This window comes from Gymnogyps californianus, chromosome 6 (assembly GCF_018139145.2).
Source record: "Gymnogyps californianus isolate 813 chromosome 6, ASM1813914v2, whole genome shotgun sequence".
NCBI lineage: Eukaryota > Metazoa > Chordata > Aves > Accipitriformes > Cathartidae > Gymnogyps > Gymnogyps californianus.
The window spans coordinates 3,975,960-3,993,459 of NC_059476.1; the positions used below are offsets into that span (position 1 = coordinate 3,975,960).

At 38.4% G+C, this 17,500-nt stretch overlaps 1 protein-coding gene across 3 annotated transcripts in view; it reads right to left on the minus strand.

Annotated features, from left to right (window-relative positions):
- Positions 1-17,264, minus strand: part of EDRF1 (erythroid differentiation regulatory factor 1) — a 28,406-nt gene extending 11,142 nt beyond the window's left edge. Inside the window, exons 1-15 of one of the 3 annotated variants that reach the window (XM_050899450.1) lie at positions 17,149-17,263; positions 15,977-16,185; positions 14,428-14,494; positions 13,367-13,492; positions 12,789-12,913; positions 12,156-12,315; positions 10,938-11,039; positions 10,525-10,646; positions 9,433-9,544; positions 8,561-8,708; positions 8,378-8,486; positions 7,937-8,048; positions 3,426-3,686; positions 1,880-1,951; positions 1,614-1,764 (exon numbers count right to left, since the gene is read on the minus strand). In XM_050899450.1, coding sequence (XP_050755407.1) covers positions 1,614-1,764; positions 1,880-1,951; positions 3,426-3,686; positions 7,937-8,048; positions 8,378-8,486; positions 8,561-8,708; positions 9,433-9,544; positions 10,525-10,646; positions 10,938-11,039; positions 12,156-12,315; positions 12,789-12,913; positions 13,367-13,492; positions 14,428-14,494; positions 15,977-16,185; positions 17,149-17,214 — 1,942 coding nt within the window. In that variant the 5' untranslated portion in view covers positions 17,215-17,263. Of the gene's footprint in view, positions 1-1,613; positions 1,765-1,879; positions 1,952-3,425; positions 3,687-7,936; positions 8,049-8,377; positions 8,487-8,560; positions 8,709-9,432; positions 9,545-10,524; positions 10,647-10,937; positions 11,040-12,155; positions 12,316-12,788; positions 12,914-13,366; positions 13,493-14,427; positions 14,495-15,976; positions 16,186-17,148 lie in introns of all 3 variants that reach the window. The other 2 variants (XM_050899451.1, XM_050899452.1) reach the window with 2 other exon arrangements.
- Positions 17,265-17,500: the final 236 nt, after the last annotated feature.

The window sequence follows — 17,500 nt, forward strand, 5'->3', positions numbered from 1 at the left end:
ATAATATCTGCACACAGAAATGAGTCTCTTGCTTACAGTTGGACCTACAAGGCCTAACTTGCAAGCCCAGTATCTTTAGTAAGTTCTAGAAGAACTACATGTTTATGTTAGGACAAAGACAAATCTAATACAGTAACACCTCATGCAGTTAAAGACACAGAATGCACATATACTGTATCTACATACTATTCAGAAGTAGCTCTTCAAGAATTAAGAGCACTTATCCTTTCTATATGTATGTAAACATACACATGTAGCAGAGAAACTACATAACTTGCATCACAGAAAACAAACAAACCCACATACTGGAGAAGCGAAAGTTTCTCCCTTATGTTTGAACTATTTTTCTCTAGGTTGAATTCAGTCCTGATGACCTAAACAAGTAGCACCATTGCTACTTCAGGGAAGAACTCCAGCACAGCTCCAGAAATCAACTAAAATATTTTTTTCTGATCTGTGCAATATTTATCTCCCACATCCCCCAGGAAACACTTGTTTCTAAACAGAAAAAGTTAACATGCGGACATCCTCCTTGCCAGCTGGCAAGCAGCTGCAATGTGTCATCAGTTCCAACTTGTGAAGACAGTAGACAAGAGCCTGGCTGCAGGAGAGCTGAAATAAGCACACTGTTCTTGCTGAGCTGATGGAGGTAAAATTTCTCAGTAGATCTTGGTAAAAATTAGTCTCACAGTCCACATTAACAGTACTGTGCAGAATTTATGCAAGCTCAACACAATGTAACTTTCTGATGGGGGTGTTAAATTCTGTGGTCATGTATCTGATAAACACTAAGAAAGTATGGGTACGTCTCCACGTCATTGACATTCAAGAGACAATCATAAAACTGGAAAAGAAACATGAGAACACTTAAATGAATAACTCAAAATTGAACTTGCTTATTATTTAGAGATTTTCAAAGGGGGAAAGGAGGAAAAAGGAAAGAATAAAGAATTGTAAAAATGTGCAAGACTGAAATTTCTTTCTGGGTTATGCTTATAGGGCTTCTTGCCCTGTAGAAAACTCTACTACTTTCAGAAGAAGAGTCTGTCCTGTACCCTTTTACGGCACCTCAGAGAAAAATAAAATAGACAGACTATAGTCTGAAACTTCTGGACTTCGAGTATTTAGGCAAACAAAACATCTTTTATTTGCTGCTTCCTTCCACAATTGTAGAGGTACAAGAAAGAAAGCAAAATCCTAGTTAACATTTTATATGCAATTCAGCAGCAAGCATGACGTAGGAGAAAAACCTGCCAGAAGTAGGAGTTCTTCCACAAAACTTCCAAGTCACAAAAAAAGAATAAAGACTATTTTAAACATAACCCACAAATCAAACCCCAAAATACTAAGCCTTATGGAAGTCATCTGCAAGCCACATCTAAATAGGGTCCAGTAAAATTATGTGTTTACTAATAAAAGATGCTTTGATATGCAAAATATCCCAAGTAAGCTATTCTTTTCCTATTTAAAAAGGAACAGACTGTTCTCCAGTTTTCGGTATACTACTTTTGCTTATGCAACAGTGTAATTAGTGACTTATACGTACACTGTTTTGACAATCAAATTTTGTGTTGGCACTGGAAAGGTCTTATTTGCACAACAATACAACTTACTTTTGTCTAAAAATAACGCCATCTGCTTTTCCAGACACTCGGGACCACCACTGGTGGATTCATCTTCGTATTTCAATGGGATCGGTGTGCTGGGGTCAGCTGCAGGAAGGTCACCCTCTTTTTTAACACTGCTGTCAACAGACTTCAAGCCCTGCAAGAAGAAGAAATAATTTAATTCACCTTGAAAGCAATATTTAGCAAATACAGAATACATCAAGAATTGGGTACTAGGTGAAACATCATTAGAAAGTTGATGGTAAACTTACCTCCAGGACATAGCTGAGCACTAGCCTGCAGCGCTCCTCAGTGCCATGGCAGACAGGGAATGCACAGCTAGGCTTCATTGAGGGGGGCAGCAGGGAAGGAATAAGAGGAGAATAAGCGTTCAACATACGAAACGTCAAAATTACTGGCTAGAAGATGCAAGTGAGAGATAGCATTAAGAAAACCTGTTAATGGAACATCTGAACTCTACACTAGAAAGCGTCACAGTATTTCTTTCCTTTATCTCAGTGAGCAATTCCTATACCTGGTCACCTACGCTTGGTCCCTCCTGGTAATCCCAAAGACAATGCAAAGAGGAGAAGAGATGAGATGACTCTATTCCGTAACGGTAATTACAAAAGCATCCGCAGATGGTCTGCAATGCAGACCCGGGAAGATAAGCAGATTCAATACTACACAGAAATCATTTCCTCAGCCTATACATCAAAGTTGCACTTTCATCACCTTTGAACAACTCAACGCCTTGGGGTTTTGGGGGGGGTGGGGGGTAGTGTGTTTTTGTTTTCTTCCGGGGTAGAGTAGAAGGGGGAGAAGAAAGGGGAAATTGCACCGGTGCGAGTGGTGTTGTATTTTCAGCTGATGGACCTTGAAGTGTTAGAAATTAAGATAGCAATAAGAGTTACAAGTTTTTTTAGGAAATCTTGTTCTTTGCTACTCAGCACAGATGTTAGGAAAAAAGGTTTAGCTTTTGAACAATGAGAGTCATCTCACAATCATATCCCTATATAGCGATAAGGCAAGCAAAACATCAGAAGAAAAGTAAAATGCTATAAACAGTTGCTTCACTGATCTTCCCAGTTTCTCATATTCCTCTATTTTGTTTCAATAATAATGCACAGCAAGTGTGATGAAGGTAGCAGTATTACACTTCCACTGATTTGTTTATGAGGAACATGTATGTCAATGAAGTTGCAGGAATACTATGGTTATGCACCCAGATGTCCCCTTGGACACAACATATACATACGTGCAGAGTAAAGCTTCATCTCTTTTTTTTAAATTAACTATAACCAAAATTTCAAAGAAATCAAATTGCTGTATTCTGACCAGTTACCTTGGAAAGACAAATCAAAGAGGGAAATCAAAGACTAACTCTGTGGACATGAAGTAGCTGATGCTCCCAGAAAAAAACCAAATGTTAATATTGCTCCAGAAAAAAATACTAAGATAACCTAGGCATCCACACAAACTTGTGGTTATCTACAGCTCTTACACATGGCTACAGTTGGCAGTATTTTCCCTGCTGCCATGACAGGAATAATTTTTCTGTAGCCAGCCATGCAAAATCATGCCATAAAGGACATGTGCAAGATGGCAGGGGAAAGTCTACATTAAACCTGCTATACTGTAAAATTCAAAGACCTCAAATTTTATGAGCGGCTCGTGAAAAGTTTCTTTCCCCACTGCCTCATGCTTCAGTTAACCTGAAGACAAAAACTAACAGGTAACTGAATTTCAGTAACAAACCTCGCTACATGAACTGAATCTTTCAATAAAACCCTTAAAAAAATCCACAACTTCACTTACACGTATTCGATGAACAGACTTGTATTTTTCTGGTACTGATAACTCTCCAACAGACTTGATTATAGCCACTGCTTTATTGTCATCTGGTGGATCAGAACTGTTACTGTAAGATCCGTTTTCATCACTGTCTGGCATTTCTTCCTCTTCCTCGCTATAACTTTCATCAGAATTTCCATTTATAGGGAAGTCTGTACTGTCTTCTTTTTTAGGTTCATCCAACTGAAAAAGCTCTGATAACATGTAGTTTGCTGAAGCAATAATCTTTTTAAATAAGAGAAAAAAATTAGTCATTTATTTTTACGTTAAATTTTTCTTTTGAGAGGCAACATCAATATAATTTGTCTTAGAATAAGGAGTAAACAGTACATGCAAGTAGGTATTTGATAAGCTGTAAATACAGCCTGTATGCCCGTATGTTTGAGCACTGAATTTTTAAACAATATTTAAGAAACAAATCACTGCAGACAGTATGTTGTCAACTATCCGTATATGTGCATGCAGCCCCTGCAATGAAGCTTGCCCACACTTTGTTTCACGCCCCTGTTTTGCAAGTGAGGGCGTAAACGTAAAATTGGGAATACAGACCACCTTGTCTCAAGACAGCTTGTTTTTTTCCTTTAAAAGAAAAATAAATAAATAAGGGCAGCTCTTGATCACCCTATTTACTCCTTTCAAGCACCACCCTAAAAAACTCCTTGTTTACTCGCATCTTTTGAGTTTTACAGATTCTCTCAAATGGCAGCTATGCTGCCTTCCAGAGATGCTTTTACCTTCTCCACTTTTGTTCTAATTCAGGCAAGAAAGGTAAAGTCTGCCATAAGAAAAAAACCAGAAGCTATCTTCTTAGTTGACTCTAAGGAGATATTTACCCTTTCTCTTCTCTGGACTGCTGTCATGTGGAGAAAAATGAGGAAGTAATGACAGCTATGTTCTGGTAGGGCTAAGCATTCAGGGGTCTGCATTTCATTCCTTCCTGCTTCTTCAGTTTATTCCTCTATGTACTTTAATAGTATACACTGCCAGAGTTTCAATATACGTTGATGAATGAGAAGATATTACATACAAGCATTTAAAAGCTATCCTGTAGCAGCAGCAACATCCACAGTACTAAAAATTTAGAGCATCAATTTCAACTTCTCAAAAACAAAAAAACCCACCTAAACAACAAATAAGAGATTCAAATTGAAACTCAAGAAGTCAAACAGGACACAAGGGCACAAACAGCATACACTTGTAGACGTAATTGTAGCTTGCTTTTTATAGCAAGAAAGGAAATAAAACTATAAAATAAGTCAGGAGAAATACAACACACACTGGTGATAGCCTAAAACAAGCAGCATTCCCCCCTGCTTCAGTTTGGTTTTATACAGAAATAAAAAGCCTCGAGGCAAGATGTACCAAAGTTCAACCTCATTTCTTGCCTAACTGTAGTACGCAGTCCTGTGCGTGTCGCTCCGCAATCTCCCCTCCTTCCACTCAAAAGAGAAGGAACACAAACACCTGGAAGCCAACCTGGCCCAGCATCAGACCGCTCCCCAGAACACTTCAACACTTGCATCAAAGACTAAGACAGCAAGATGAGAAATATGTATACACACTATAGGCACACATACATACACTTTTTTCCTCTAAGAGCAGAAGTGCTTAAAGGTTATTTTGGAACCATAAACACACCTAACAATTAAGCCAGTAAGAACAATGCAGTAATAATCCTTACGATAAATGTTAAGCCCTTTTCTTTCTACCTCAAGTTTACTTGAAGACTGAACTCTTGCTCAGACAGCTCTCTCACTCCTATCACGACGAATTTTGACACTAAGAGATGAGTCAAGTCTGCTAAGAAATTTGGATCAGATCCAGTTTAAAAAAAAAAACCAAACAAACCCCACAAAACCCCAAAACAAACACACAACACACATACATGCCTTAAAGTGACCCGATTTGGGCACCTGGGCCCCAAATTGGAATGAATGGTTTTATATTAAGTGTTTAGGCCCCTCCTTAAATTACTGACTCTTGTGTAGCTCCAGGATTATGCAAACACTAAGCAACAGCTTTCAGGCTTGAACTTTTGGATTTAGGCACCTTAAGAAGGATCTGATTGCCAAAAGACTTGCATTATTGCTTCATGCACACACAGAGTGATTACGACAGGGCATACGTTCTAGAACACTTTTTTACAGTGAAATCTCTTGCTTTCGAGATGCCTTTTTTTCGCCAACACCAAGTGAGCATCAAGTGAAGGACTTGCAATTAACTCCCCTGAAATTCACCGTGGGGATATGAACTCCTGCATTTTACTTCCTGAACATTCTGAATATAAAAAAATGTCAAGAGTAATTTCTAAAACACAGCAATAGGGTAGTCAGGGGGTGGGGTGAATGGAAAAAAAAAAAAATTCAGTCACATAAAAAAAATTGCGCCCACATTCCTTTCTTCCACTTCCCAACATCCTCTCTACTTCTGACTGTTCAAAAAAGATATTACATTTAATGCCACTGAAGCCCTCTGTTTAGGACAGCATAGTTACTTACAGTTCCTGGTTCTGGTAATAAAGGGCTCGTTCTAGCTCCTGGTTCTGCTGGAGTCTAGCGAGACCGGACCAGAATACAGTCCAGCAATTTCATACAAAGTGGAATTGAGATACAAGTTCTCCACAGTAGCACTGCTCTATCTTGTAAGCTATGTTAAGTAACTTTCCATCAGAATGGCAACCTTCTGGCATTAGACGCTTGGCTGAACTTGCAAAACAAGTTGGCTGAACTGTTGTAAAACAACATTTTACACTTCTTGTGGTTTTTTGGAGGGCTTTTTGCAGGGGTGTTAAAAAAAAAAAAAAATCCCAGAAAATTAGTTATTCTACCAGGCTGTTTTCTGAACCAATATACAACTGCTGAGAAGGCAAAGGAGGCCACCACTATGCGGGAGTATGAATTCAATTAACCAGCTCAAATAGGGACTCTCTCCTGCCCTACTGAAAAGTTACTTATGGAGTTAAAAATCCCATATAGGAAAGGGAAAAGGATTCAAGCCTGATCAAGTTTAGAAGAGAATAAAAACCAACCGGTAAAGAATGAGCACTACCTGTTCTAAAAGCTTGTAGATCACAAGAGGCAAATGAGAGAAGGATTTTATGCGAGCAAAAAAAAAAAAAAAAAAAAAATAATTTTCAAGAGCTTCTAGTGGGATTTTGAGAGCTTTCCACAACTTTAGAAGGAATCTACAAAATACTTATTAATTTAGTTAATATATGCCATGTCTTCTCCTGTAAGCCATTTTAAATACAATTCAGATTTTTCACATCACATTTCTGGGATCAATTTTCAGTTGAAAACAGCTCAAATCTAGACCACTTACATGTAAATTAAGTTATACTTTGGATTAGATTTCAGTTTCAGTATAGATATTTCTTTTTGAAATTTATGATGTGTTGCCTATAAATAGTAAAAATGTTAAGTTACCATGTTAGTGTACCATAGCCTGCATAAAGCAGCTCCTGCCCAATCAAATTCCAAGCTTCCTGCAATATCCCAGTTTACTTTTTTGGTTAAATGCATTGATCCTCCCTTATACCATTCTGAACCTACAGATTTCTCAACTGAAGACAAGGAAGAGATTGTGAATAGACCCAGTCAAAATCCCAATGAGAAAGCAGCACTCCGTGTTCTGCAACTAAAAAGGAAGCTAGCACATCTGGCAGCAGTAATACTTAAGACATACGCACCTTCTTTACCTCCCTAAACTTTAATAAACTACTACTCTTTCAGAGCAATTGGATTCCTGTTTTTCTTAGAAAAGAACCAGAACCAAGTATCTGGAATAAAGGAAGTCAATACAGCTTCATCTCCTTTTCATTACTTATCTTACTGCTTCTGAAAGTGCAGAGCATCTCAAGGTACCGATAGCTGACAGGATAGTCTAATGAAGAGACCAAGAGTTCGAGGTTCTTTTTCTGACTCTACCACCTACCACAGAATAGTCGAGGTTGGAAGGAACCCCTGGAGACTGTCTAGCCCAACCCCCTTGCTCAAAGCAGGTTGCTCAGGACAACGTCCAGTTGGGCTTTGAGTATCTCAAAGGATGGGGACTCTACAACCTCTCTGGTTGCCCTGTCCCAACATTCAGCCACCTTCAGAGCAAAATGTGAATATAAGAACATTTTTACAACATCTAGCTAAGATCTGCTTCAGTGTCTGTACAGCTTCCAAACACAAAAGAGCTCTTTGAGAAGGAGAGCAAAAGAGCAAATGTAATGACAAGTTCCTTTTTAGAGCAGGACAGAAGACTCGTGCAGCAATGAGGGTCGGTGAAGGCTACTAATTAAAAAAAAAAAAAAAAATAGTCTGGGGCTTCTTTAAACATAAATAAATTTCTAAGTTAATAAATAAATTTAAATTCTCTCCCTTGCAAAAGGGAGGAGGAAGTACCACACAAAATATTACCAGGTGTATTACAATGACAGCATGTCTATTATATTTACACAAAGCTACAAGAAAACATGTAATTCTTACTTGAGGATGTCTGCCATTGTCCAATAACTTAAGACAATTAAGGAGCAATGTTCTGATAGTGCCATAGTGTTTCTTGTTCTGGTTTTTCTTCAGCATCATATTGCAAGCAACTCTAAAAGAAAGTTGAACAGAGCAGTAAATCCCTGGATAATTTCTTTGTGCTAGAAGAAAAAAAAGCTTTAAACAATACTAGTGCAAATGTAGATCTCCCAAACTTTATGATGGGTCTACCAGACTGACTCAGCGAGAGTGTCGTTTACATGGAGAAATGGTGAAAAGGAGAAAGTCTGTTTTGATTTAGCGGGACTGAGGCTTACCAAGCTTATGTGTAAAAGAAGATTTTCATTTCATGCATTTTCATTTCACCATGATTTTTGGTCTGTATTCTTAATACAACTGCACCAAGAACTAAGTATTACAACAAAAATTATAAAAACTCACTTGTATAGAAGAATTGCCACTGGCATTGTAAAAGGGTTTTGGTATTTGTCTTCTGTCTCTTCACAAAGGGTGGTTAGGTCATAGAGCTTTACTATATCACTCCCACTTGCTGAAAGGTAAGACCTTTCATTAATCAACATGACATTAACATAAATCTTTTCAAATTGATCTAAATCTGCTTACCTTTAAATAACCAATAAGTATGTCCTTCTTTGGTGCAATTTGATTTCAGAAAAGATAAGATATTTTGAGCAATATCTTTTATCACTTTGGTAGAAAAATTAGAGTTTTCCAAATTGGGAATATCTTCAGTCTTGATCATTTCATATTTCTGCAAGGAATGTATGTTAAAACTCAAAATTAGGAGGGTTTTCTGCCACCTACCCCCCCAAAATCTATAGATCAGTGTCTCTATCAACTGCTAAAAGAAACAAAGGCTACTATTATGATTCAGTGTCATGATAAATTGAGTTAATTTCTATGATTTACTTTAAAAGCAAGCACATATTGATTACACTACTCAACAAAAGCTTTAAAGAGGATTCACTTCTGTGACAAACATGGTAAATGGAGAACAAAAGGTGAAAAAAGAAGTGGTGAAGGTGCAACATCTAACTGCTACTTCAATGAAACCTAGTCAGCCTAGTAAGCAACTATATGCTACCAGGTACAACAGAAAGCTGGTATGTATGGTCTACTGTAAAATAGTAGAAGCAAACAGAAGTTTAAAAAGCATGCATCTATCTTGGCAAGTGAACACTACAGATTTTAAGATGCAAGAAACTGATGTATTTCTGCTGCTACATTTTTTGGTTTTGCCTTCATTCATATATCAGGGGAAGAAGGAATCTTGCATGCATGGAAGGGAGGGAAAAAAAAAGAACACAGTATTTCTGGATGACTGTTGCAAGCTGTGTAGATGCTTCTCATTCTGCAAGAAAGGATTTTTGTAATCTTTTTGTCAGAATAGTAAGATTAGAAAAAGATCTGTTACAACTGGAGCAATTTCAGAAACTGAAGAACAGATTAAGTAGGCATAATGCAAAGAGCCTCACCTGAACAATTCCATTAACATGAAAGCACATCACAAGCTCTGGTACATTGCATATTAAGTTGTCCAACCAATAGTCAATTCCTGTTAGCACATTTATTGGCTTGTTGTTATCCCTAAAACCAAATATTTCCAGTGTTATTTAAATCTTTATTTGCTCCTCAGAAAAAAGCAGGGATGTTTACCAACAGGATTTAGATTTAAGTCACCTGAGAGTGGATGGATACTAAAATAATTATTTGTGAATTGTTAAAGAGGCAAACAATGAGTTATATCAAACAAAACAGATGTACTGATCTCTCCAATGGAATACACTCACATTCCCTCAGCAATTTTGCATTTTTGCCCACACTTACACCGAAACTTTAACAAGCTTCAGATGTCACACTATTACCAAGATAAAAAGTACTTAGGAAGTTCTAAAGGAATAGCAGTATTAGCTGCAACTAATTATAGCACAAGCCTTCTCCCAGACCTTCCAAAATTCCTTCCAAAGCAAGGTATTGTTAATTCCTAGATGTGTCTTAAAAAGATGACAAATACACCAAATGAGTTTCAAGTTTTTGCCCATTCTTTGCCAATGCATAGGCATGAACAGAAAGACTGGTAATCAAATGATCAAGATAAAGTATCAGTGAACAGTAAGACAGTCAGAACTACTATAGTCACAAGTTTTAAGTACTTACGCCCAACTAGCAGTTATTGAAATTCAGAATCGTAGTAGGAGAAATATTACTGCCGTCTTTTATAAAAATAGCAATAGAATGAAATTAAGGACTAGATGTACAGTCAACATTCACACTGAAGTCAGGAAAGGTTGCAAACCGCCAGTATTTTCAAATAAAGATTTAGTTATAGAGCCAGAAAAATCAGCAGAGCATCTCAAGTCCCAGTGCAGCGGCACGGCATTGGGACTGTTTCCGTTTTCCTGCACTTTACAATGCCATCACCATTTAAGTCTAAAGCATGAATTTTATTCTTTAAACTGCACGTAAGAATTAAGAGTCAACCAAACAAAATGCAGATAGCTAAACAGGAAGCAAAGCAACAAGTCAGTCAAGGCTGGCATATGTATCTCATTAACTTCAAAACTCACCTGAGACGCAAGCTCACGGCAGGGTATCTCCCACCTCCAAATATAGGCATATTTGATCCTACTAACATGTGGATATCTTCAAAGGTCCACAAGATATTACGAACAAAGTCATTTTTAAGTCCCTTCATTCAGAGAAAAAAATTGGTCTATAAATTACTAGTATAAAACTTGTTCTCTATGACATTCTGCGGAATTATGAGAAAGCAAGAAGCAAAAGCAGCAAATAAAAGACAGCACATAATGAACTATGCTACGCATTCACATTAACTTAAAAGACTGACATCACAGATGCCACAAAAGCTACTTCTACAGGGGACTTAGTTTTTCTCTTGGTTCCAATTTAGACCAAATTTTAAAATGTTTGAATAAGCTGGGGGTTCAGTGTTTGAGCTCAAATTTCACATATAGCATACCTGACTGTTTTCCCCGTCATTGAACAAAGTAGTCAGGTTTTGTTCTTTGGGGGCTGAGGCCACATGCCCCACTATATATGAGGGTTCAAGAGGCACACCTCCCTGTGAAAAGCACAAGGATAAGGAGTGATTCTGCTGCTGAGGTAAAGTTAGGCCATTAAAAAAAAAAATCTGAACAAAAGCATATAAGGGAAAAACCTTCACCTCTAACATCTTTAAATAAATCCGTATTAAACTACAAAAAGCCTCTAGTCAGCAACTAGAATGCTTCTTTTCTATAGCTAATACCAATATTTTGTACTTAATATTCTCAGAAGCTTTGGAAAGAACTCAGAAAGCTTTTATAGAAACTCTTTATGACCCCAGGGTCAGCACCAAATTATCAGTCTCCAGACATAAAATCTCTATCCTGATGTCTCATTTATAAATTAAAGAAAATGACACTGTACAAATGCACATCAGCTTCTTTATGATAAACAGTGCTGCTGTATTAGGCAATAGTTCCTCAAGAAGGTGGAAGAGGGAAGTAGTCCTTTTTCTAAGAGCTTTCAAGTCCTGAAATATTTCTCCACTTTAGAATACTACTACACCACAACACATGCAGTTCCAGTTCTATGGATAATGTAGGTTAGAGCCTTCATAAGTTAGCTGACCAAGTCATTTGGCATACCAGTTGGTAATACTGCCTAAGCATAACTATAGCATCATTATTATATTAATGTAGACCGAATAGAACCGATCTTTCAACCTCTCAAAAATTTAATCAATTCCTGTATTATATTAGTCAACAACCACAGGAATTAACAGTTTTCATAAATAAGCTTAGCCACAGACTGAAACCCTGGATTAGGGCCTAATACTAATCATAGTTTGTTGCATAATTACTATAAACCTCTCCCCCTTCCACTTGTGTAATCTCATAGCAAGTATCAGTAAATGTTGCTTAACTGTTTTGCAAACATTTTCATAGGTCTTCATTTTCCTCTTCACCTAATAAATTCAGGGCCACAACAGATTTATTTTAATGGCAGATTTAAAAAGAAAGGCCAATACCTTAAGCTTCCATACACACCTTCTGAATATCAGACTTTCCTACTTTTAGGTAAAGTCATTGATGACTACTCCTAGACAAATGTTTTGTTTCTCAAAAACGCATAAATATGTATTTAGTATTACAGTGACAGAAAAAAGTAACATTAAAACATTATATACACTAACCTGGTTAGAGGCACCTGGATCTTCAGATAACGAAGAAGGCATTTCAAAAGGAGCTGGCCAGGAGGCCCTTCCTGCTTCATCACTCTCACCTGAAACGGGACCCTCCTGGTGCTGTTTTGAAGTGGAAGGAACAGGCTGAGCAGCTCCATCACCATTAATGCTGACAAAGCAACATCAAAAAGTTCAGTTGACAACAGGCAAACAGATCCATTTTAGAATTGTTATATTTGATGCACCGTTCTCAAAGAATGACTTTGCTAATACACTAAAAGATTGCTATATTGACAAGTTGTTCATTGCTCAAACTCTTACAAAATTACAGCAGGTGTCACAATCTACCTCGTGTATTTTAAGTTGTTCTTCCCTCAAACCCAGAAATATTGAGATATGCAGTTAATTAAGTCATGCTGTTTATTTTATTCTTTAATACTTTAATTTTACTTTAGAATACTTTAATTTCTGTTAAAAAATTTACATGTTATTTCCTGATCTCATCCCTCAATTTCCTCTGTATAAGGATAAATCAGTAAATAAGACAGACCATAACAGAATTTTAACATTTACTTCAAGACAAGAAACCAGGCAAAAGTAAGTGGGGTGCAGAATTCAAGATTCACGTGGACATAAGGTTACCTGTAATACAAAAATTTAGAAAGTATAGCCTTCTGGTACCAATGTTCTTTACTCTTCTTTTTTCGTTGCCACTTCTGATCAATCAGCCTTTGATAAAACTCTTTCAGCCATGTCCAGTCCCCTGTCTAGGCAATATCATAAATATGAAATTAATATCAAGAAGCATCTGCAAAGTAAACCAAGTGCCTTATTAAGTTACGAATACTCATCCACAACAACAAAAGAAACCCAGAAAAGAACTTACTGAAAAGTTCTTTCTAATGAAGTCAACTTTTCAGTAAGTCAGATACATGGTAAGAGGTTACACAGTAACAAATACTTATTAATAATAAAATTAATAGCAATACTGAAGTAATTACAGAAGAGTGGGACATGGAATTTTAATCCTACAATACCATAGATATAGGACATCAGATGCAGTTTGTGGGTAAACCAACTGCTGCAGAATAGAGCACCTTTTGTACTCGCATATGATTCTCAGGAATTTTGATACATACGTGCTTTCTTGCTGGCTACACTATTCTTGAAATCATGCATTTTGACCATATGAGATACTTAACAAAAACCAAATGGTTAACCTGAGATGATCTCATGAAGAGTTCTTGAATATCTAGCTCATCCAACAAAAGTGTCCGTCCAATGCGATGTACCGCCATGCTCACATGTGACTTGCTATAAGGTATCTTCAGAAGTTTTTTAATATTCTTGCAGGAGAAAAGAGAACAGAGGTAACATTCAATAAAATTATACTGCATTGTAAGACAATTCTTAGGAAACTGTAAGCAAAGAATACACTACTAACATTGGAGAGGCACGGGCAGGCAAATAAAACCTTATAGTGCCAGTGATTTTAAGAAGGCCATTCCACAAGAAGTTGCATTTGTTGAGGTCAGAGAACATGAATGACAGTGATAAAGAGACCAAGCAGCCAATATAAACCACATACATGGTTTAAACATGATCTCTCTTTGGATCATCACAACCAGGTATCATCAAAAGGGACAAAAAAATGCAAGTGGATGGTTTGGATTTTAAAAGCTTTACCTTCACCACAGGAATACCAACGCTGTCAGATATCCAGAGGAATCTGGACAGAGATCTAAGTCTGAATAAAAATCTGCCAAACATCAACACTGAGACAGCAAATGTCTCAGGAGAGTATGTATGTTTCCTCTTCTGAATAGCCTCATCTGAATTCTACAGATATTACCAGCACCAAAAAAGCTGGCAAAAATCAGAGGAAAGAAGAAGAAGGTTGGAGGGGAGCTATCTGTTCTAGATAAGAATAGAAAAAAGAAAAAAATTGAGAGTAATAACTTACATCAAAATAACCAATTTCAAACACACAAGACAACTACATTGCAAGACTGATGTGCTGCATTCACTAAACCACATACTTTAGCTGAAGATTATTGGTAGAAATCCATAGGAAATACGATTTTATCTCTACATTTCTTATTCAGTGATTACAACTCCCTTAAATGACAGAGCAAAAGTTAGGTGATCTGTTTGTCTTTCACTAGGGGATCTTTACTTTTCCTCAAAGGACACAAAGATGAAAGAAGCCATGACAGTATCCTAAAATAAGGTTTATACAACATAAGAGTTTGAATGATAGAACTTAAAAAGTTATACATACCTCTGAATCAGACACAACATCTACATCATTTCCAACTGAGTCAATGAAGTCATATGCCATCCCAAAGCTATTTAGAAAATATTACAAGTTAAGACAAATGCAGTGTGACATTAAATAGAGACCTGTTTTTTTAAGCTTATTAAATCTTTGAAAGTTTTGCTTCATCAAAACAAAAAAAAGTCTAGCTAAACATTACCAGATGTAATGAGATCTAAAGTTAATTAACAAAATAATTTCATTTTTACATTCTACAAGTTTTTCAAAGATATCTTTGGAAGTGCTTAGATCCAATTTCAAGACATTCTAAAAGGTGCTTTAAGTTTTGTTGAAATCAAGAAAATCAGAAGTATTTAAAGTGTTTGTTAAGACAGCTGTGGGAAATTAGAGAAATGGAGTTTTTAATTTTTTTAACACTAAAAACAAGAACAGTTTTTCAAAGATTTTCTCTTTAAGGCATTAAGCACGTTAAATACTTTCTTTTTAGCAGCTTTAATTTCATTTTACCTCTTATTTATGGTTTCTAAAACCAGCCTACATGTTGTAACAGACACACCCTTGTATCTTCATCCACCCTCATTAAGGCCTCCCTAAATTACAAGCTATTTAACTTAGAATATTTCAATGTACAGATCATTCTTTAAAATTAAACCAGATATTACTATAACCCAAACACATGCATGATGTGCAAGTGTCTGAAGTTTTACTTTCGCTATTAGCTTTTTAATACTGACACTAGAGACAGAGATTAAACTGCCAGCCTCTATTTGACAAACATAATATCTAAAATAAACAGGAAAAATTCATAAAGCCCTGAGAAACATGTTACTCTGCTCAAAAATGTACATCTCCTAAAACAGATAACAAGGATTTAAACACAGACCCTCCACAAACTGTTGAAATTTCACTAACTAGTTGATTGAGTGTGTATTTGCTTGTTCAGCACAGGATTTAAGCCTCCTATTTATAAACACTCTGAACTCCACTCATCCAACTATTTAACAAACATCCATACTGAACGGTAACACTGCTTTTTGGTTTTGCCCCTTATTTCACCTTCTGTGTTCACTCTTGACACGACTACGAAATTTCTATTGCCATTAGTTAGCCAGGTGCAGTTTCTAAAGATACAGAAGAGCTATAAACTGGCTCTGTAACTTTCAAGGGGAACCACATTTGTTCCATTTTCACCTGTTATCAAAAGCAGAATGGCTGGCTGAACCAGTCTACTTTGATTTTGGCCAACAGACTACAGCCAACCAGGGAAGAACATGAGGTCAGTTTGACTATCTCGGGCAAGGTGTCAACACGCACTTAAAAAAAAAATAATCAACAGCATTACCAGCATCATTAATCATTTACAAAGGAGACAAGATTATAGCATACAGGCAAGAACTAAGGATTAAAAAGTAGAGGGAGAACGACTAAGAAAAAGCAATAGCTAGTTGCTATGGTAAAGTCTGTACTTTATACTTTGAATTACGTAGGGTCCGAGTTCACTATTAAAGTCATTCTTAAAGGCCTGGAAAAAATAGGGCCTGCTGTTATTTACCTTGAAAATGGTTTACTTTTTTTGTTGTTGCCAAGAATGGTTGTACCTGCTGGTCCCAGCTTAGCGCTTTCACGTAACCAATTGGCAGGTGGAAGCTTCAAGTCTGTTTTCTCCTGAAGACGGGCAAATGCTGCTTGTGGTGGGGCAGACGAGTATTTCACCACAGCACTGCTTTTCACTTCATTGCCTCCAAGAAACAATACCGACCCCTAGTTTTCAAAGAGAAATTAGTCTTTCGTTTATAAAATAATAGCAATTAAAACTATCTGACTTGCTCTATGATAAGCTATTTTTAATGGTAAGTGACCGAAGCCCAGTCCCGCATTCACTTATAACTTTCTCCTGCATATGCTCACGAGTATTTCAATTACCCTGATTGCAACACTTCCATCAAGCGTATGCTCCACTTTATGAGTTATAAGGCTAAGGGGCTATTACGGTCGGCTCCCCACAGAATGTGAAATTACTAGGAAAGGCTGAAACTAAAATATAATTCCCACTAATGCCGCAAAAGTTTGTGAAAGTAAGCGTTCACTAACAAACACCAACATTAAAGCTAAACACGCTTCTGCCTCAATAAATCTTATGACTGCGTATTTCTTTTCAAATACAGCAAAACACACAGCTGTCACACTTGTGTTAAGAGCTTTGAACCAATATATGTTAAGGGAAAAACAGATCCACAGGATACTATTTATGTAAATACACTGCAGCACACCGCACTTAAGCATAACAGAAGAAATGCTGCTTACAATTAAAGCTCAATCATAATTAGTACGCTCCCTACTGCACTCCAGTCCTGACAATAGCATTCCCTTACTCGCCAAACTGGAAGGAGGATGCACGCCTATGAGGCAACTGAAAACATTACTGTGGGCTGTGTTTACAGCCCCGCGCCTGCCGCAGCCACACCGGCAGCGCCCGGCGCCCAGGTCCGCCGCCGGCAGCTGCCCTCCCGCGCCTCAGCCCGGCCGGCCCCACCGCACCGGCCGCCAACCGCCCCACACGGGGCGGGCTGAGGCGGGGGGGGGGGTATCAGCGGCGGCACCGGCACGGGGGAGCCGGGGAAGCTCCAGGGCAGCAGTGCCCCTCAGCCGCGGGAGCCTCCTTGCCGCGGCTGTAGGGCACAGCAGAGCCGCGTCCCCCCGCCCCCCCCTCACCACCGCCGTTACCTGCTTGGGCTCCTCCACGTCTCCCTTCAGAGGGGCAGCAGCCCCCACACCGCAGAGCTCCTCCATTTTCCGCTGGCCTCACCGGTGCCAGCCCGTGCGGGGGCCGGGGCCGCGGCTGGCCGGGCGGGCGGGATGGGGGCGTTCCCTCCGGCGGGGGCGGCAGGCCACTGTCAGCGCCCGCTGACGGCGGAGAGGAACAGCCACCTCTCGCGCGACTTCCCGAGAAGTCCCAGGACGCGCTGGAGGCGGGGAAAGCGGGCTCTGGCCAATAGGAGAGCGCGGAGGGTGGGGCTTGCGGGGGGGCGGGGCCGAGCCGTGAGGAGAAAGGCGGCAGCGGCGGGCAATGGCGGCT